We start from the raw sequence: 21,312 nt of genomic DNA, 5'->3' as shown, positions 1-21,312 counted from the left end.
GCAGATCCTCAACACGCTTCAATGATTTTGATGGCAATGCTGTTGCTCTCCACGGCTTCCGCCTTACAGAACAGTTCAGGCTTCTGATCAAGTTAGCAAAATGTTTCGCTTTTTTTCACAATAAACTGTTAAACAACATCTTACTCAAAATGCATTCACCTATATAGGAAGAAGTCACTCGCGCGTATTGGGAGAAATCACAGCTAGAGTTCTCGTACATAAGCAGCAGACACAGAGATGGGTGTTACTTCAGAATTAAGGACTGGGTATTACCTATTCCTTTGGAAAAATCTCTTACCAAAATTTACAGTAACTCCATTACAACACTGCCATGTGCTTAGCCAATATGATGGACTATATAGCTGAGCACAACTAATTAACATATTAAAAAGCAGAAGATATTAGTAACTAGCTTTCACTGAACAACGCAAATGCTCCTGAAACACAAAATTAAGTGCTACCGTAAGTATTGCTCACACTGGGCATTCCTTTGGGATCTTGCCCTTTTTTAATTTTTCTTAAAAGTCTAAGAAAATGTATCCCTTAGAAGTACAGCCTGCACGCTCAACCACTGCCCCCGTATCTGGCGGCTAAGGCTCACCATCAATCCACACTTCAAAAGCAGCTACAGCACACAACCAAGAATCAACATGAGATCACTGAAAATATTTAACAATCTTTCTAATATACTGCAGATCGAATCAGTAGCAGAGCCAACCGTAAAGATTGACCAATATTTCTCATTTTAAGAGACTCTACTCTGTTGTGCCAGAATTTCACTACGCGAGCCAAATACCAAATGTCTTTGCAAACATTCAGCATTCTGTGAGAACAATGGCAAATTATGTTGTTTTCCAGTGTATTGAATTCCGGAAACCTTTTATTTCAGAAATGCTAACATTAAGTTTTGGAGGAAAACCTTTGACAAACTGTATCTGTGCCAGACCTCACCTTAATTCGATCTCCTGTTCAGTCCTACAAAGCAATATTCACTAATGTGAGTTTAAAGTCTTCTGCCATGGAGACCCTGCCTCAGTCAGTTCACAAAATGGACAACATTTTCTTACTGAATTCAAAGTTCTCTCTTTTCCATATCGTTCAGGTGTGGGATGTATGCCGCCTTCTCTGAGTAACTCTTCCAACTCTGCTATGCAAACAAAATTATCAATATATTATGAGAATTTCCTCCCATACCCATTACTGCATATATCCAAATGACTACACAGTCCCAGTTTACTCCCACCATATATCCACTGGGGGGAAAATAAAAGGCGGCGGGGAAGAAAGGACCATGAGATGATTACGTATGCTTAAATCTTTGGGCACAGAAACCAGCAAACAATTCCCAACCTCCATTAAAAAGTACCTAAGCTTTCCTTTGCACTATATTTGACAGTTACCAACTAAAATACAATCCCCCCTTATTTTTATTGCATTATTTGAACACTGAATAGGTTTTTTAAGTTACTTTTTTATTTTCTAAGGTAAGAAAACATTTGTACCATCCCAGTTTGCAGATAAGGTGATCCACACAAGACATTACAGCCCAGCAAAGATATAAACCTGGCCTCCAGAACTCCCTGCCAGAACTCTAGTCACTAAGCCCTCTTCACTCTTCATGTCCCACCTAGCCTGACCAAATGAGTTCATCATAACACAATCCCTACACCATTCACAGCTTTCACCATACTATGACTTTTTGCATCTTCTGCTTAAATGTTGCTTTTGTGGGTTTGTGCTTCTCTTTATTAAGTACTCCTCACAAGCAGAGATGTATGAACTTGACTTGAACTGATCCTCTCTTCCTTCTAAAAAGAAGTAAGTAGATTAAAAAATACAGATAAATTAATAATAAAACAGGCTGCAATACTTCAAAGATGAAAAATCATTGTGTTATCAACATTTCAACCTGTTGAAAATGATGGCCAAATCTGATTGTGTTTAATGAACCCCCTTACCTCTGCTGAAGAAGGGAAAGCTGCATCCCTGGGAGACATGATTTTCTTAAAATGCTTTATAAGATAACATAAAGAATGTATAGGTTTTACAACAAAAATCAGTAGGGTTCTAGCACAGTTCTAGATAATTTACCAGAAGAACTTGACCTTTTTATAGGTTTTCTTTAGCCATTCTGTGTAACTCTATAAAAGCAATATAATTATATAATTACTTATATTAAAAACTATAAAAATATAAAAGCAATACAATTACTTGTAGTAGGATGTCTGAAATAAAGACATAGAAAGACTAGTCTCATTTACATTTTATGGGTGCTTTCCATAAAATGGACACCATAAAATATGGGTTTGCTTTGGAATAATTAAGTATTTTTTTAAATGAGATAACGCATGTCATAATGCAGTAGGGACTACACAAAACACTAAAACATTTTATACCTTGAGTGAATATTCATTGGACAAAAGGCAGAGCTCTCAAGTGTGGGAGGATTTCCCCACATCAGTCAAACCTCCTCCCAGTCACAAGAGTCCTTCAGCCTCTGCTTCCTCTTTTAACCTGTTCCTGAGCTCACGTAACTTCAGCAGTTCTGCCTCCTGATGTAACAAGTGTAAACCTAAGTGCTTTCTTGAGAAAAGCTGTCCTAAGTTGTCAGGACCTCCAAGTGAAAAGCAACTTCAGCTTGTTTTGTTTCGGGGTTTTTTTGTTGTTGTCTTAAAAAAACAAACAAACAAACCAACACACCAACTCTAACAACCAAGACTTACTGATCCCTCACCTAAGAACTCTGAACCAACTGGCCATTTATAACTATATATAGAGTTACACCAAAGGATGCATATTTTGAAAACAATTAAATCTGTACAAGACTGTGAAAAGAAAGGGCCCTATATAAACAGAGATCAAAACCTTCAGTGAGAAAAAGCTGTAAAGTGAGTTCAGAATCTTCTGACAGCAACAAATCTGCACTCAAAGGAGACTTTATAATATGCCATGTGCAGGAAGCCCCGAGAGCCACCCATAAGATACACGTTCACAGAAAGCAAGATTTCTTTAGTTACATCACTGCTTCAGGTTTTCCCCATTATTAAGTGAGAGAAAAATGTATAAAAAATGGAACACTACTATCATCAAATATGATTAACAAAATACTGTGAGCCAATATATGGGTATATACGTATATCCAGTAAGATAGATCTATCATATCCTAATAAAGCAAGATATTCAGACAGTCCACAAAGCTCTACTTGAGCTTCTAGCTGGCAGCTGAATTAAACAAGTAAAAGCAAGAACACTGAATTAAGTTATAAGATTTGGGATGCAGCCTTCTTCATTAAAATCTTCAAGGACAAAGGGGGGGGGGGAAGAAAAAAATTATCTTCTTGACCATCAGAATTAGAAGTCAGGAACAATAATATAGGCATTTGTTTAGAAATGTATATATGTGTGTGCGTGTGTCTGTGCATACACACGCATACACACACACAAATATGTGCATCCATTTTTGGATAAAAACACCACCTGAAGTTTGAAAGTACTAGGACCAGAACTGTTCTCCTTGTCTCAGACTCACATTTCACCCCTGTTTCTGCCGTGCACACAGTTGTCACACTGTACATGTCTGAACAGTAGAACTGCAATGAAAAACAGGTCATGGATTTTCCTTTGGCCTCCACCATTGCCATTTTCCCACCCAGAGACAAGGCTTGCCTTTCTGGAGCCAACATTTTTTCTTACAGTATGGTTAGGAAACTGTAACAATTACCTTGTTATTTTTAAATTGCATTTCCAGTAAACAAACAAAATAAGATTTGCAAAATTTGTTCATTAGAATTACTAATACACACCTCCTGATCTATACTTTCCAGGACTACACAAACAGTAGCAGCACAAGACAGGAGTTTAATAAATTTCCTCATGCTATTTTAGAAAGTCAACTATTAATATTTGACCAAAAGCAGGCATTATTTCAGAGAGGATTGCCTTCATCTCACGAATCTGTCAGGATTTTAGTGCAAGGTAGGCTGCCCGAACAAAACACAAACCCAACGTGAACTACATCTGCACTTCTCTAGAGACTAATGGGTACATTTCTGCTACCAAATACTGAATTTAAATATCTCTAAGTTGTTGAGAATACATAATAATTCACATTTTGCTGAGTCTTCATTTCACTAAGTGATGCATGCCACCACACTTTCAAAGAAAAGCTGCTAACCTGGCTACTAAAGATAGTATTAATAGTAGAGAGGTACCTATAGCTATCGTACTTCAAACCATAGCAGAATGGTTAGTTTTACTACCAAGGCATTGATTCACAAGTATTAGAATTGTGAAAGAAACTGAATGTGACATGGTAGGGCTGAAAAGTAAACAGGTAACCAAGAATCAGCTCTGAGAGCCTCCAGAGATAGTTTTGGGAGACACTTGCTGCTGTCACAGCTCCTGGATTGAGGTGAAGACCAGCTGCAAGACTGCACCTACCTACAGTAGCTGCTTCCAAAATGTGATAAACTTAATCATTAGGGAAGTAATTTTGAAAAGATCAAAGCTCCCTTCTCCTTTTAAGATTAAGGAAGCAGCAATTGCAAGAAATACAAGTAGATAAACCTGCAGTTTAAAGAAAACCCAAGATCTTCCATCCTTAAAAGTGATGAACGTCACTAAAAAAAACCCCACACATGAAACATAAAATGCCTTTTCAAGTTTTAAGGTTTGGCCGGCTATATTGTGATATACCAAAATAATGAAAATGCATTCTTTGCTGCAGTCCATTGTGGCTCATTTTTCACCAAGATGCAATTTTCCCTTTTACGAAGTCTTTCCTCCTTTTTATTTCCCCCAGCTCATTTGTTCTACTATTGAGGCACCAACTTTAAACATGCAATGACTAACCAAGGAGACCCTGTAGCTGCAATGCATCAAACCAATTCTGTTGACCATTCACGGGTCACTGCAACATCAGCTTCACATGCCTGTTTTGGAGACAACAAACGTGACCATTTCTTTCTCCAAGCTGCACAGGTACATCACCTAGGCAAGCAGCAAAATAACTCCAGCCTGCTGTCAAAAGTCTCAGTCCTCGAATTTAAAACGATACTCAAATAGCCTCAAATATAGCCAGTAATAAAATTTACTGGCCAAATGCTGAAGATTTACTGGCCTAAGGTGTATAAATCTATTTTTTTAACATAAAGTATTACCAGATAATGAACGGCTAGTGAGTTACACAGCAGAGCTGATGTTCCAATACCTGTGCCAAAATCCTAGCCTATTTGATTTCTATCCCAAAAAAATGCTGTTCTCATTTATTATATGCCATTTATTATATGCCCTTTATTATATACACTTTATTTTTGAAATCATGAAAATATGAATCAATAATTATAAGTAAAGGACTTGATTTTCCATTGTAAGGGAAAAAAGGTTGGAAGACTAGAACGTATTTATTTAGAATGGAATAGAATAGACTATTTCAGTTGGAAGGGACCGACAACAATCATTTAGTCCAACTGCCTGACCAGTTCAGGGCTGACCAACAGTTAAAGCACATTTTTAAGGACACTGCTCAAATGCCTCCTAAACGCTGACAGGCTTGGGGCATTGACCACCTCTGCAGGAAGCCTGTTCCAGTTTTTCACCACCCTTTCTGTAAATGAATGCTTCCTAACATCCAGTCTAAACCTCCCCAGGCCGCAGCTTTGAGCCATGCCCGCACGTCCTGTCGCTGAGTTCCAGGAAGAAGACGTCAGCACCTCCCTCTCCACTTCCCCTCCTCAGGAAGCTGTAGAGCCAAAACCTGGTTCCCACTGAGTTTTTAATAATCTGTTTAAATAAATCCCCAGGCTAATGCAAGAATATTCAAGATGAAATTCAGATGTACTTGCACATCAATTACATCCTAAAATTCAAATAGAAAACTGAAGGTAGCTATCAGACCTAGAATTTAAAGAGCAGGAAAACTCCGTTCCCAAATGTGAACAGAAACCAGGAAGACAAATAAGGTTCTTCTCCAAAGCGTATCTGAATTAAATTTAGACTACTTCAAAGTTCCTGTCAGAAAAAAAACTGTGTAACACTTTGAATGATATAAAAAAAAAGTCTTAACTTTTTCAGCTCCTCACAATCATTATCCTGTGAAAATAAAGACACTCCTGAAATCAGTTATTAAAAATAATTGCCATTCATATGGCTAAAGGATTACTAAGTGACAATGAAGATGATGAAACAGAAAAATCACTTGAGAAGTCCAGAGGATTTTTTAATACCTATGTAAAAATAAGGACTAATGAGGACATCTCCTTTGGTATTGTTTAAGAACTAAATAAAGTTTATACCCACACATTTGTATACTTTAAAAGCTTCCTTTACATTGTCCTGTAATCATTTTTACCACGACTTTAAAAAAAATATTTAAAAATTCTGTTATTTCACTGGCTTTATACAAAATACTAATTACTGCGTACTTGATTACCCTCAATCTTATAGTAGACAGAATATAAAAGCCCAATACATTTTGTGAACGTTTATGAGCTGAGAAATTAAGTAGGCCAACACACATATAATTAGAAGACATCATTCTTCCCTCTATTTAAAAGCACCCGCCAGCAGGATGCCATCGGGATGGTTAAGCGCTCTCACTCAGTGCTGCAGCAGGCACCAATGCAGTCCCCTTACAAAAACACCAGGAACTCTGATTGTGCTCCTCGTTATTGCAACAACGTGTACGCAGCATTTCACAGCACTGTTCTGCAGCCCCCCTCTTCACTCTCTGAACTTCATCTTCTCCAATGCAATTCACTAAAAAAGAATTTTCTCAGCCATTAATTGAGTTTCAACATTTGATTTCTGTTGCTGTAAAATCCCACGTCCTATCAGACACCTAGTATCGGAGCAGCCTTGTGCTTTTACCAAAGCAAGCATTTTAGTGTAGTGGAAGTCACTCCCAAAGAATTATTTCTCTTAGGATAAGGATGAAACATTTAGAAAGAAGATTACTGCTATACAGCAAGTACTTTACAAATTACAAAAACCAAACCCACAAACTCCAAGGGATACGTCCCCTTTTTCAAAGACTAGGTACAGGAAAAATAAATAAATAGAAATTATTTTGTATGCTATACACTCATGAAAATGTAAACACTTAAACTAGACTTATTACAGAAATAAGACTAGATGATACTGTGTGGTAGATTTAACGCATATTAATGAACTTTACCACATTATTCAGCACTGGGGTAAGAGGCTGTTCTCTGTTCACAGAAGTTTGCAGGGGTATGTCAGAGACCTGATACCTAAGGTTCACCTTCTCACATTAAGAAACTACAAAAGGCTGTCTGTAATAAGAAAGGACTGAATTATTACACAACCATAATAATTAACCTACTGGTAAAAAGACCAAAACCACAGCAATATCTTAGAATTTTCGACTTAAAGGCAAGGGGGTAAAAAACAACACGTGGTTATAATACATCATTGGATAATTTGGGTTTTAAGCTTCAAGCCACCACTTCAGTCAAAAATTCTGTAAAGTACATCACAAATCACAAGAAATTGTATTTCATGTGATTAGATGGCATCCTATTTTTAACACTACTGATTAACAGATGGAAGTGGAGTCTTTCCTTCAAAAGTGCTTTAGTCATCATAAAGTACCAACCAAGATGTTGATTAAACACATTTAGAACCACAAAAAAAAAGAAGTGTGATTTCATGTTTGTTCTCTACAGCTATTTCTACAGTGCTCTCTGACAAAACTACCATTTAGTTACATCAACACACATGTGTACGTCAGGATAGGGAAGAAAACGTACTAGGTCATTCCTACAGCCAGATTCCCTTTTAGCATATTTGATAAATACTGCCAATGTCCATACACGCTTCCACAACTGTACTTTGTGTTCACCACTTTAAATTATTTCTGATGTGTGAAATACCCTCATGTTTCAGCCCTTGCACCAGGAGAAAGGCTCTTTGGAAATAACAGGACACTTAAGAGTGGATGTAGCTTCCCTATTTGCTTTCCACATAAAATTCTTGAACGGCCTTGCCTAACATTGCTTTTAAAATAGTTTTTTATTCCTATTCAATTACTAATTTCTACTGGAAAGGGTGTGTGCTTGTGAAAAAATGAGTGTGTATAAAGGAATTGTATCACTATAAGAAATGTACTAAGCAGAATGGTAACTGATACATTGCTATTCCAAATATTACCGTATCTATATTTTATTTGCCTCACTACTTTACTCACAGTTAAAAACACAAAGAAACAAACAAGAAACTGCAGAAATCCCCACAAGTTTCTACACTGAATCAATAAGCTTACGTAAATCATGTCACTAGAAGCGAGGTCTAAGGAAGTGTTTAGTAAAGAGAATTAAAAGGGAACATGCTATCCCGATCAGGTGCTAAATATAGAGAGCATAAACCCTTTCATTCCAGTTGGGGCAGAAAGAAATCATGTTTCCCCATGATGAGCCAAGAGTCTGAAGTGCAGGACGAGCAGTTGTCGTCTCTGGAGATATGTACAACGCTGAAACAGCACTTGATAATGAGAAGAACTTGTTTCTTCCATCTTAAAACTACTGGACAGCACTTTGTAAGAGATTATTAAAATATTAAAAATTTATATAGGGATGCCTTTCCTCTTCTCTGATCCTTCTACCCCAATTGCAAGGTAACTTCGTAGGAAGAGAACTTTCACTTTCTGCCCATGATCACTGAAGGAGAAAAGGACAAGCAAGTTTTACACAAACTTTCCTTAAAATATCTTTGAATTCCTACAGTGAAGAAAACTAATCAAGGATTTGGGAGATTTGGGACTAGTCTGAACTCTGAACTTATCTGATTATAACTCAACACAAATTCATCAAAACAAGCAAAAATGCTAACCATTTCAAAACTTATTGACTGATATATTTACCTTGGACTAAGTACCAGACACTTTAAGAATACAGGGACTTCAAAGATACCAGTTTTATTACCTCATTTTTTTTCATATCCTGACTGCATCATGTAACAATGGCAGGTTAACATGATACCTCATCTGACAGTAGCGTGGAAACCTACACAATATTTACCAGAAGTTGCGAGCTATTCCTCCCACCACCATCTTCATCAGTTTGAAGATAAGATCTCATCCCCAAAGTAAACCATTTAAGAATTTTGCCGCTGTAAACAAACGTGACAGACAGCACAATGCGTATCAACTACATACGGGAAGGGAACGTGGTCTTCCAACTTTCTCAGCCAAAAATACTTCTCACAACGTTATTATTTGGCTTGTGTATGTTAAGCCGATTTCCATTTCCAGTTACACCAAAGCAAATGCAGCCTAAGTCCATTAACTGAATTATTTCAGAGTCGGTGGTGGATGAATCTGGCTGTGTATGCACGTGCACATACGTAACAGCATCTATTTCTGAAACGACAGGACAGATCATCTCTGTGGCATTTATGTCAGAACAGTGACAAAATGCTTTTCCCAGATGAGTAAGTGACAGTGAGAAGGCTGTTTTCAATGGGAAGAGGAAGCCAAGAGCTGGCTTGTTTCCATGGAAACACTAGCAGCATCAGGCAGAACAGCTGTAGAGGAAAAGGCAGAAGTTCGGAAGGCAGAAATCTTGCTGATTTTACCTCACCGATGTGTCAGTACCATCAGATACCATCTACATTTAAGGTAGATCAAGCTATTTTATGTTGAATACGTCATGCATTAAGCCACAATTTCCAGTTAAGACTTCTAAAAGCTGAGCATGCCAGAAGCAAATTAACAAAAATTACTTACAATGTGATTCAGTCATACACAGACCTACAGAACATATGAGTATCTGCAATAGTGATGCATTATAATTTTGGTCATTAGAAACAAATCTCACTGTTTCTTTAAAAATGACAGCTCCTATAGGCTAAATGCTTCAAGCAGAATGACTGGTTTTCACCGATTTAATCTAACAGGCTCTTTTCCCACTTAAAAATAAATTCAGCGCTTTGATTACCAACATGGCAAAAGGAATACCCTCTGCAGTTTCTTTAACAGCCTTTACTGTTTTCTTTGTACCATTTTAAGATAGATGTCTGCATAACTAAAAATTTATTAAATGGTAAAATCTCAAATATACTTGCTTTCTTTGTTGAATAAAAGACAGAAAATATTTCCACTTATAAATTAAAGGGACTTTCTATTTGTTAAGAAAGGAAACAAACTTTGCTATTCACTAGCAATCTACAAACATATATTCTGAGATTAACCTATCTTCACCACTCCATTCACAGTATCTCAGGCTACTCCAGCAGCATTGCTTCCACCAAAAATAAAAACTGTCTTGCATCACAAACGGCTAAAGCCCTAAAAATATAACCCCCTCCAGTCATTCCCCACAGTACATGACAGGTATCTAGGTACCTGGAGAGAACGTAAGCAAGCCACCAAATAAAGACTTAAATTAAGAATGCTTTCTAGTATGATAACTGCAGCTTTAGCCTTTCAAAGGGATCTACAAAAATTTTCTCACTCTCCCATCTCACTCATTTCACCTGATTCTTCCTATAACCAACCCCACCAAATGTTCAAGGCTGGTGTCGATGTTACGAGACACTGAAAGGAGTCTCTTGACAATGTAACTTCATGTAAAGCAGTAGATAGGAACTTCATGTTTCCATCCAACAATTACTGCTCAAGTCCAGTTCCTCATCTCACGATGAAGCAGCCTAAGATCAGTGTTTTTAAGAACTCCTGCAAGGTGTAAGTATCTTGATGCCTAAGCTGCAAGGCTTTTGTAGTTTTATTTGCATTTCAGTGGATACTTAGAGCAAAGTTTACAAATACTCGCTTATTTGTTTTTGTCCTGCCCTTGCCAACCAAGTAATTATGATCTTTCCTAGAGATAAAGACCATACAGCAAATGGGTTGTGTAACTTGCCTTTCGCTGCTGAAAAAAGCAGGGTGTTGCAGGGAGCGCAGGCTTGGATGCCTGGGCCACACTGACTCCCGCACTGCTGAGCTACCAAACTTCCCAGGCACTGTCCCCTGACCCATGAACAGATTTACAGTCTTAGTGAAAGATACATAGCTGTGAACTTTGTGAGCCCCAGGGCCATTTCTGAGCTCCTGCACCAAGTACGTGAGTAATTCATAATCCTGGGGGGGGGGGGGGGGGCGAGGAAATCAATGACAAATAGTATTTACTCCTTTAAACAGCATCACATTTCAACTACAATTCAAAAGTAAAAAGCCTTAAAAGCTGAATTAATTTGACATATGATATCTGAGACTAGCGCTGGCTGACACTCTAGGTCCTGCTGGGCATCTGCAGACACTCTTTTAAAAATTCAGTGCTTAATTACATCTCTTGTACTATCTTACAAACTATTGGGATGTCTTTCTGCACTTTACTGAAGTGTAATGAGTTTTTTGCACTTATAAGCCATCAAAGGATACCAAAATCATTTACAGGTATTAACCAGCAAAACTCACAATATACACGTTTGATTCAGATAATAATCAGTGTCTGTTTCAGAGATGCTTAAACCAACACACAGAAAAATCTAGTTGCCCAGCGCTTCTCCTCTGACAGCATCTTATGCCAGTAGCTTTCCACACTGACATGATAGCATTCTGTCAAATACCAGTTCGTGAATGATTGCTCTATTAAGCCTGGAGTGAAAGCAGTAGCGCTGTACTCTTTTAATTTCTTCTCACAGCCTATGAAATCCAAAATGATAAAATGAAAGCAGAAATAATATTCAGACGGAACTCCTGAACTTGGTAAACAAAGAAAAGTGTTGCAGGTTTCAAAGCAATTGTAGGTACGCAGATTACATTTTGCATTTACAAAACCCATCATGTTTGGTAGATGTTGCTATCCAAACATCAAACTACATACACTAGAAGTTCAAAATTTTTTTAGAATCTCAAATAAAGTAAACCTTCTTGCCAACAAACTAGTCCCACTATTTATGTAACATCACTGGATGGTCTTTCTAGAATAATCTTGTGTGTGCACTATCCCCCAATAGGTTTCCATGGCAACTTATATTTGAATTTCTATAAATTTCTATATTTAGAGATCACAGTTTAGGATAAAGCAAATCACAAATATTAAGTACCATTTCATTAATAGAAAATAACCCATTTTTATCATCATCATACTTCCCAGAAAAAGACACTGCTAAAGTTAAATCAGGCAGTAATGCTAAAAAAATAATTATCACAGATATTAAGAAAGTTTACCACTGAGCAGCCTCACCATAACTAAGTGCTGCATGAGTCAGTAGCTAACACTATGAGGCAAAGATTGATGTTCGCAGTTTTGTCTTGATTTCAGTAAGGCCAGGATTTCACTCAAACGTTTTTAGTTAGTCATCATTTCAGCTGACACAAAACAAAAGTGTATTTGCCAGAATACTCAGAAAATAATGTCTTTGTTTCAAGTGTGGGAAAATGTTGAATTGACAGTAATGTCTCAGTTCCAAGCTAAGATTACTACCATCACCTTAAATTACTGTGTTCAAGAGCACTTACTAAATGCATCCTAGTCCTCAAATACAAATTTACTTTAATGCTTTAAAACTTGCCCGCAGTTATCAAAGTTGTCTCCCTACCTGAAAGATCAAGCACAGAGTACCAGCCTTGAAGAAAATGAAAACACTGATTTAGACACTGCTGTTACAACTCGGATGCTGCCTGGGGTTGAAATCAGAATGTAATGCTTAAAAACAGTTTTTAAGTTAGAAAAAGATACGTATCTTACCTTCTAAGAAATCACTATGGCCATGTCACAATTTTCTGTTATAGCATGAATTACAACATTCATTTTGCAAACTTAAAATATCTTTACCCAAGCCACTGACAGTTTGGGATGGTCTAGTACAGACGGAAAATTTGGAAAGCAAGTGCTCACAGACTGTCTCAAGGAGTGGACCGAAGAGGACTGAAAACCCTAATGACAGTTTTCAGCTCCAGGGCGCAATTGCGATCAGCACACCTACTTTGCTTTTTCTCGTGGTATCTTCTATTTAACATTTCCTCTGCACTCCTCGGTTCTCCAGCAAAGTTGAGTGGAAAGGTCCCCTACCATGAAAGCTGCAGGTTTGACGCCATCAGCGACCTTCCACGAAACAGCAAGCGAAAGACAACCTGCGGGGCAATCACCATGCACGCTACTGTTCTGAAAGGTAACCAAGGGCTAAATTTTCTTTATGATCCAGACAGCTAAGGTGCGAGCAATGCGAGTATGTCATTGATGAGCGAAGAGAGACACTTCTGGCACTTTTTCTTCAGAACCGATCCTTTATTAAAACCGTATTTCAAGTATCAGCTGGAACCAGCTGTCAAGGGAAAATGCATTTGGTGGGCAACCCTCTAAAACATAAACAACGCTGGCACTCAGCCAGTGACAGTAATAACTAAGAGGACTTTTACTTTCTGTTTAACTTACCTCACTAAGCTCACAGGAGTTATTAACTTTCACAGAAACAGCATCAGGCCATGGGGTACAATTCAAGAAGTCATTTAACCACAGGCTTATGGTCGCATCCATGAGACTGCCAGTGAAATCAATGGAACCGATCAGGAGATGACACCCATCATAACTGCACTTTCTGCAGGATAAGGCTTAGCTCTGAATACTTCAGGGGGATCCTAGTAAATATGCTGCAAAATATTTACTGCCATTTTACAATCAAATGTTTCCTTTCCAAGAACTTTCCAAATTCTTTTCCTTCTATTGCAGGGAGAATACGCTGGTGGTTTCTTTTCTTGTCATTAAATTTGAGGCACCGCTGTATATTTCCCTCAAAGGAATTACAACCATTTGTTTGTTCCTAAGCCCTGGGTTAGAAAGCAAACCCTCCTCACCACTGACAACAGCAACTAAAAGATGGAACTAACATCCAAAACGAAGCAGAAAGCAGTCAGCATCAAAATCCAAAATCTCTATCTAAAGAACGGAAATTTAGTACGATCGTTTACTGCCTTGTACGCGTACCCTCAGTCACAGAGCCAGCAAGGGTCACCCTGAGAAATCAATGGAGGAAGAGCCAGGGTGACCCCCTGTCACACTTGCTTTGTTGAACTCAGATCACCTCCCAGCGCCGGCCGAGCACAGCTGGGAAAGGGCTGAGGTCACTCTCCCGCATCGCCATCACCAAACTCACCCCAAACCCGAGTACTCTGACGGCTGGGGAGGGATGATGGCCTCCTGGCAGGGCCAGCTGCCCTGGCCCCACACACACCTCCACGCAGGTGCCCAGGAAGGACAAAGGCACCTTGGGGCTGTTCCTGTCCACCCACACACACACACATAAACGGGTCCCCCAGGGAACGCACCTCCACCTGCCACCCCGGCCGGATCTGTGTGTGTGCGCGAGAGTGTGTGTGGGAGTGTGGCTCCCTCACAGGTTCCTCAGGGCACAGCTCCCACCTCGCCCCACGTACACTCCCATGGGGGGGGGATGCCAGGACAGCAGGATCCCCTCACTGCCTGACATTGCCTGAAGATGCAGAGGGGACAGCCACCGCCCCACGGGGGCCGACATCACCCCCACGCAGCAGCCCACTGAAGCATCGCCTCTGTCTGCCCACCCCAAGCGGGGCGAGCTTCCCCTTGATGCCCCACACGCCTGCCTCCCACGCAGGGGACCATGGCGCAGGGGACCATGGCGCAGGGGACCATGGCGCAGGGGACCATGGCAGCCCCTCAGCCTCCTTGGGCGGCAGCGCCGTCCGGCGGCGCTTACCCTGGCAGCCCGCGAGGAGTAGGGGTCCTCGAAGAGCGCCCAGACGCGGGGCTGCAGCCGCCGCCAGCGCCCGCCCTTGCCCTCGGCGGCCGCCCCCACGTCCTCGATGCCCAGCCTTTTGGCGGCCAGGTCGTCGTCGTCGCCGTCGGGGGGCGGCTCGCCCGTCAGCAGGTCGGGTGCCTCGAAGATGTCGAGGGCCTCCTCGGCGTCGCGGTGCTGGCGGTAGGTCATCCAGCAGCAGGGCTCCACGTCGGTCTCGTCGATGCCCCAGAAGGCCAGCTCCTCCTCGAAGAGCGGCCCGCAGACGTCGGCGGGGCAGTGCAGCTTGCCGGTGCGGTAGTAGTTGAGCACATAGGCGAAGACCCCCGGGTGCCGGTCGAAGAAGAACTCGCTGGTGCCGCCGCTGCCCCGGGGGCTGCAGCCGCTGCCGGGCTCCGGGCAGCCGCCCGCCGGCGGCGGCGGGTTGGGGGGCGGCGGCGGTGGCTCCTCGCCGCCCGGGGACTCGCTCTGGGACTCGCAGGCGAGCAGGGCCAGGCGGGTCCCCGGCAGGGTCTTCAGGGTGCTGCGGTAGGTCTCGTGCCGCGTGCCCCCCACGTTGAGGATCACCCTCTCGTTGTCCTCGAGCTTCCCCATCGCTCCGGGTCGGACATGACTGGGGCGGGCGCGGGAGGCGGCAGCGGGGACGGCGGGGGGGCAGCCGGTGGCGGGCAGGTCCGCGGGGGGCGAGCTTCTCCCTTAAACGCAAACAGAAGAAATCGAGGGGAAGCCCCCCGGGCACCGCCGGGCGGCAGGGGTGCTCTGCTCCCCGCCGTGACACGACCCGCCCCCCTCCGCGATCTCCCGCCGCCCCGCACCGCCGGCAGCGCCCACCGCCGGCCCGCTCCCCCCGCGGGGGCTCTGCCGCCCGCCCCGGGCAGGGCTCCGGGCTCTCCCCCCGCTCGCCCTGAAAGCACCGGCTCCCGGAACGGCACCGCCGCCTCTCCCGCGTACGGATCCGCCACCGCCCCCACCCCCTGCTCCCTCGCGGGGCTGCGTGAACCGAGCTGATGAAATAGAAAGTGTGCGGTTAATTATTTAACGGGCATCTCTCTTTTATTACCCTAACAGCTTAACGAGGAGGAGGAAGGGGGAAGAAAAAAAGGGGGGGATTAGAGATTTGCCTCCTTCCGCCCCCCCCCCCCTCCATTTTGGGAGGGAGGGCTTGCTGTTGGGGAAGAAATACCAAGCCCCCGCCAGCTCGGCAGCACGCACACCCTCGGCAAAGCTGCAGCTCGGCTCGCTACTTTCCCAGCCACACGGCGCAGAGGAGCGCGCATCTCGGGGAAGCGCCGGCGGCACCAGCGCCGCGCTGCCGCGGGCTCTTCGCGCCCCCTCCCACCACCCCCCGCCGCCAGCCCTCCCCCCGCCGCTACCTTCGCCAGGGGAGAGAACGCGGCTCCTCTGCTCAGGCGGGCTCCGGCGGTGCGCGGCGGCGGACGCCCATCCCCAGCCGCTCTCCGTGCCTCCCCGCCCGGCGAGAACTACTTGTTGTTGGGTTTCCGATTCGGGGATGTTTGGTTTGTTCCGCCCTCAGGTAGCTGTTTTGCCTCCCTCCACGCTCAACTCCGAAAGGCGCAAAAGCGGCTCCCGCCGCCCGCTCGGAGACCCCGCTCCCATCGTTTCACGGGGCAGACGCAGCCCTTCCCCGCCGGGGCTGCGAGCCGGCACCGCGGGCGGCAGGCGGAGCCATGGGCGGCGGGTCGGAGCACCCCGGGGACGGGGCGGCCGCGCTCCCAGCGCCTCTCCGGGAAAGCGGACCGGCGGGTGGACACGCACCTCATTTGGGGCTGAGGCTCCTCCCCGGGGCGGGGGTAGAGGAGACGGCCCCCCGCGCCCCTTCCAGCCCCCCACTCGCAGCCCTCCGGGGCGGAGGGAGGCGACGGCGAAAACAAATGTCACATCCCTCCGGAACAAGGCGGCGCCGCCTCCTCCCCGCTGCGCGCAGCTTTGGTTCACTTCGGGGGACCACGCGGGCAGGGAGCGGGGCTGAGGACAGGCGTGTGCCGGAGGAACGCAGGGATGGCAGCGCCCCGCTACAGGTGACGGCGGAGGGGAGCTGCCCAGCCCCGGGAGCGGGGTCCGTCCCCCGGCAGGTCGGTGCCTGCAGCGCCCGCCCCGCTCGGCCTGCGGGGCGGGGGGCGGCCGGGGAGCCCCCGGGGCCAGCTCCAGCGCGGGGCAGCAGCCCGAGGAGCCCCGGCCTCGGGGGTCGGGGAGGGAGGGCTCAAGAGGAGGACATCCAACTCTTGTATCAGCTGGAAAAAAACAGATACGGGGTGGGGGGGTACACTTCGCCCTCGGTATGCTTCATACGGCGGAGGCTGGGGCGGCGGGGGAGGGATGGAAGTTGGGAGGTCCCCAGCGATCGATGAGGGAGCCCAGTGCCTGTGCCAAGGTCTCTGCCCCCAAGCCAGCTGTTTTCGACAGACTGCTGTACTGATGCCTGGTTTCAGCTGGGTTGGTCAAAGAGAAAGAAGCTTCCAGCCCCAGAGAGGAGATACACGAGGGAGAGGTGATCCCTCTTGCCACTTCCTCAAAAGAAAAATCTTCCTCCACACCGAGGTATTCCCTGGCATGAAGCAGGGTAATGAGTGGAATAATGGGTATCTGAAATGTCTACCTTCTGCGTCAGAGCCTTCGGCTGGGCACTTGCTGGTGCTGGGAGGGCAAAGCTCAGCTGGAAGCGATGCTGGGAGGATGCTGTGCATCGACCAGACTGCTTTAACCCAGATCTGTCTATATGTGGCATCCATAATGTGAATCGACTCCCCAAGCAGCAGCAACTTTAAGAAACGGGTTTCAAAAGCTTTCTCCAGATGTACATTCTAAGTTCCTTAAAAAAAAAAAAAAAAAAAGTCAAAATATATCCTGCCAAACCAGATATAATCAGTTAGTGAAAACTCCTGGGAGCCAAAATTAATATTTAATTACATAGCTGTAAATCCAGTGGAAAGGACAAACCCATCCTAAACCAAAGCAACGCTCCTCATGCCATACTCGCTGTTCTTTGCGGAGGGGCTTTTTCTGAAAAGGGGACATAGAGAAAGAGGGAGTGAGACAATGAATATTCATTGTCTTCTTTCTGACCTACGAGAGGTTTCTGGAGAAATGCAATGTATTAGAGTTCTGCAGCATTCATCCATTATGGAAAACCATGGGGTGGCAGTAGCTGCCAAAACACTAGACAAACTGTATCATCACAGAATACCAGAACTTCTCTCTGAACTGTCACTGTCTGCTCAAGTCCCACCATCTGTGCTCAAGTTGCAAGGCAAGCACTCCCCTCCACACAAAAAAACACCCCAGACCACCACGAACAAAAAACCCAAACCAGAACAACAACAAAACCCATCACGAAAGCCCCCAAACCTTTCCTCCCCCCAAAAACCACCCCAAACCACAGCCCACCCAAATATCCAAGAAACCTAAGACTAACAAGAATAGCATCTCAACAAAAACTTTCGTTACGCTCTGTAATGCCAATGCCATGAAAAAGGCATGTATTATGAGCAATTCGTTTATGGTTCAGACTTCTTAAGCACACGGGTTTTTGTTGCATGGGGAAGAATAAGCCACAGAAATAATTTTTCCAATTGATAAGAAAAGGAATGGTCTATTCCAGAATATAATAGTCCTTCAGTCACATCAAAACGTCCACATTCTACAGCATATCCATTACTATATAATAATGCTATTAATTTACCTGTGTGTCACACTTCATTGTATTTTCAGCATGTGGCAGACTACTCAATAGAGGATGAAATTATATTAGACATTGACTTTCCAGAGCCAACATTTTCTCGAGTGACAATATTTCATTGCAGTTGCCTACATAACATAGATGAATTAATTTTGCCACACAAGAGACTGACTTGAATTTTTGCACGAGACATATATGAGAAATGCACCTCCTGAGTGAGTCTTACCATGAAATATATCTGCAAAATGAAAAAAAAAAACCACCAACCAAAAACTATTTACACATACTTTTAAAAACATATTAATGTAAAAGTTAAGTGGAAATATTTCTATAGCTCAGGATTTAGAACTTTCTTTGAAAAAGTGTGTGATGCCAAGCAATACACAACAAATTTCCCCTGCTGGATAGGTATTAGGAAAGGAAAGGTCCTATGTTGTTTTAACCAACAAAGCAATAAAATTAGACGCTAAGACCGCTATCAGAAACCCAAGCCAAATGAGCAGTTCACTTACTAGGAGCAATCGTTCTTCCTGCAAGCTTCAGTACTGCAATGCAAAGTCATTGGGTTACCACCTGTCTAACAATAAAAGAATAAACAGAAAAAAGGACTCGTGGATAAGAAAAACAAATATGAGGACAAATGCAGTGTATCCCAGTTACAGTCATGCTCTGAATCACCTTATGGAGGATCTCTGTCCCTGTTGTCTAGGGGGGTCCCTGGGAAGGTTAACCTGCCCAGCTACCATCTGTCTTCCTGAGAAGGACGTGAGAAGCAGAAGCCACCGAGTTTTTCTAGTGCAGCTCACCATTTCATATTTTTCACATGATGTTGTAATTGAGAAACAAGGAAAAAAGTTAATCAATTTTATAATGGAAAATTATAATTGAAGACAGCGCATGACAGCCAAAATATCAATTTATACCAGTTTAGTCAGTGACTAAGTAAATGAACTAATTATTTTAAATATCCACGGTCAGTAACATTTTATTAAGCTTCTACTTGTTTCTTTCACGTATTTTCTGTTCTTTTTTACTATTTATAATCATCTCTACTATTTACAATTACATATACTAATTCATTACAGATCTTGCAGAACACGACAGCCACATTATACTGAAGTACACTGATGATAAGTCAGAACCCTACTCTGAAATTGCAAAAAAAAGAATTAATAGATTAAGTAAATGTCTGTGAAATACAACTCTAAGGAGCCATGGTGTAGTTAAATTGCATGGGGCTGGAAACAAAGACAGCAGAAAGTTGTCATTATTTTTAAATTCCAAAGCACGATTGCACTTTTAGATAACACAGTTGAATTATAAGCTTGGTTTGATCAATAACAGAAGCGGTGAAAAAGGGTCTTACTGTAGGAGAATAGAAATAAAACTAAGACTGGACAAAGCAGATGGACAAAATGCGAACGCTGTCATGAAATCAGTCTCCTGTTAGTCCCACAGTAGCAGGCAGGAGTCCCCTCAGCGAGGCACTGCATACACCCAGGTATGCTTCATCTGCCTTCCCCCACCCCAGATCTTCAATTCTTTGTGAAATTCTGGGGAATGTCGTTCTCTCATCAAAAAAATGAAAAATTAAAAAGTTTCCTTGTATGTTATATTTATCAAGGAAAATAAAACTAGAGAACCCAAGACTGGGCTCTCCTGAGAAGGCACATGACACAGTAGGAAAAAACAGGTGAGCACTAATTGCATTGCTTAATTACTAATCCACAGCACAACCAATGCTACATGGTTAAGTCATTGCCTTCTCTGGCAGTGAGGAGGGGATGGTAAAGCGTAAAATTTTATGTACGTGAAAATAGGCTTCAGGTTTCTCTTTTCAAAAGAAAAGGGTGTTGGGAAGGGCAGTATGAAGCAGCATCGCTGTAGAACTGGGACTGGCCCATTTCACCTTGTGAAATTTCACTCCAGCTGCAGCCCTGTGTCACACACAGCTCCTGTCTCAGCTCCGAGCTGAACAGTTGCACTTTCCCTTGGAAATCCTCGTGCCTCCCTCTGCTGTAAGTTAAGACCCTGCCTGAAGCACACCAACCTGTATGTTCTCATCGTCTTCTCAGTTTTCCAGTCCTCCCACAGGTGCTCAAAAGATTTCAGAGTACATCCCTCTTCACAAGCTTCTTCAAGCTTCACAAGCCACTTCAGAAGGTAAGCGGCCGAAGTCTCCCTCGAAGTCTCAGTGACTGGGGCAGGCAGATTTTAAATCAGATGCCTTCGCCATGCAGGAAGCAAAGAGATTTCTTCGTAGCATCTGCAGTCTCATATAGCAGACCCAATCTCACTGTATGCAAGCTTGATTAATTTTGACTGCCTCCATTCAGCTGCAGTCAAGTTTTTCTCTCCTAATTTTTTTCATGCTACTTTGCAGACAAGATTGCCCAAATCTGGACTGAGCTGTCTACTGCCATGGAAACAGAACAGTATTCTCAAGAGATAAACACTGCATCTCCTCTGCTTCAGCTTCAGTCCTGCTTGCAAAAGTTAGAGGTGCTGACACGGATTTCTGCTATAACCTGTAAACTGGACCATTACCCTTCATGATGGGGGAGAGACAGATGGAAAATATCAGATCCGTCGTGGGTAGCTTCGTCAGCACATCCTCCACAGAGGCAAGGTGCCGGTGAGCCTCAAAGAGCCACGCAAGGTCATGCCGAGGTACAGAAGTCTTGGCAGAGGCAGCCTCACTCAGTTAGTAGCCCAGCATAAGGAAAACAAGATCAGGTTGTTAAAACTCCAGGTCGCCTTCTCGAGTCTCTGCATGTCTTTGAACAAGTCAGCTTATATACTTAAGTGCAGTGTAAAACCGCATGGGTCACATTGACTGTTAAACTTGGTTGTCAAAAAATGTGCCATGTCCACACTGATCT

At 43.5% G+C, this 21,312-nt stretch overlaps 1 protein-coding gene across 8 annotated transcripts in view; it reads right to left on the bottom strand.

Annotated features, from left to right (window-relative positions):
• Positions 1–20,981, bottom strand: part of KCNC2 (potassium voltage-gated channel subfamily C member 2) — a 109,153-nt gene extending 88,172 nt beyond the window's left edge. For 4 of the 8 annotated variants that reach the window (XR_008822214.1, XM_056341269.1, XM_056341275.1 and 1 more), the window contains exons 1-4: positions 19,109–20,981; positions 18,943–19,007; positions 16,107–17,563; positions 14,695–15,428 (exon numbers count right to left, since the gene is read on the bottom strand). Coding sequence is in view for 7 of the 8 variants with exons in the window: in XM_056341269.1 (XP_056197244.1) it covers positions 14,695–15,327 (633 nt within the window). In the remaining variant the exon portion in view is untranslated. Of the gene's footprint in view, positions 1–14,694; positions 15,429–16,106; positions 17,564–17,661; positions 17,963–18,942; positions 19,008–19,108 lie in introns of those variants that run through there. The other 4 variants (XM_056341272.1, XM_056341274.1, XM_056341270.1 and 1 more) reach the window with 3 other exon arrangements.
• Between the last annotated feature and the right edge of the window lie 331 nt (positions 20,982–21,312).

The sequence above is a fragment of the Falco biarmicus genome, chromosome 5 (assembly GCF_023638135.1).
Source record: "Falco biarmicus isolate bFalBia1 chromosome 5, bFalBia1.pri, whole genome shotgun sequence".
In the NCBI taxonomy this organism is placed as follows: Eukaryota; Metazoa; Chordata; class Aves; order Falconiformes; family Falconidae; genus Falco; species Falco biarmicus.
This window is presented reverse-complemented; position numbering and strand designations above follow the sequence as displayed.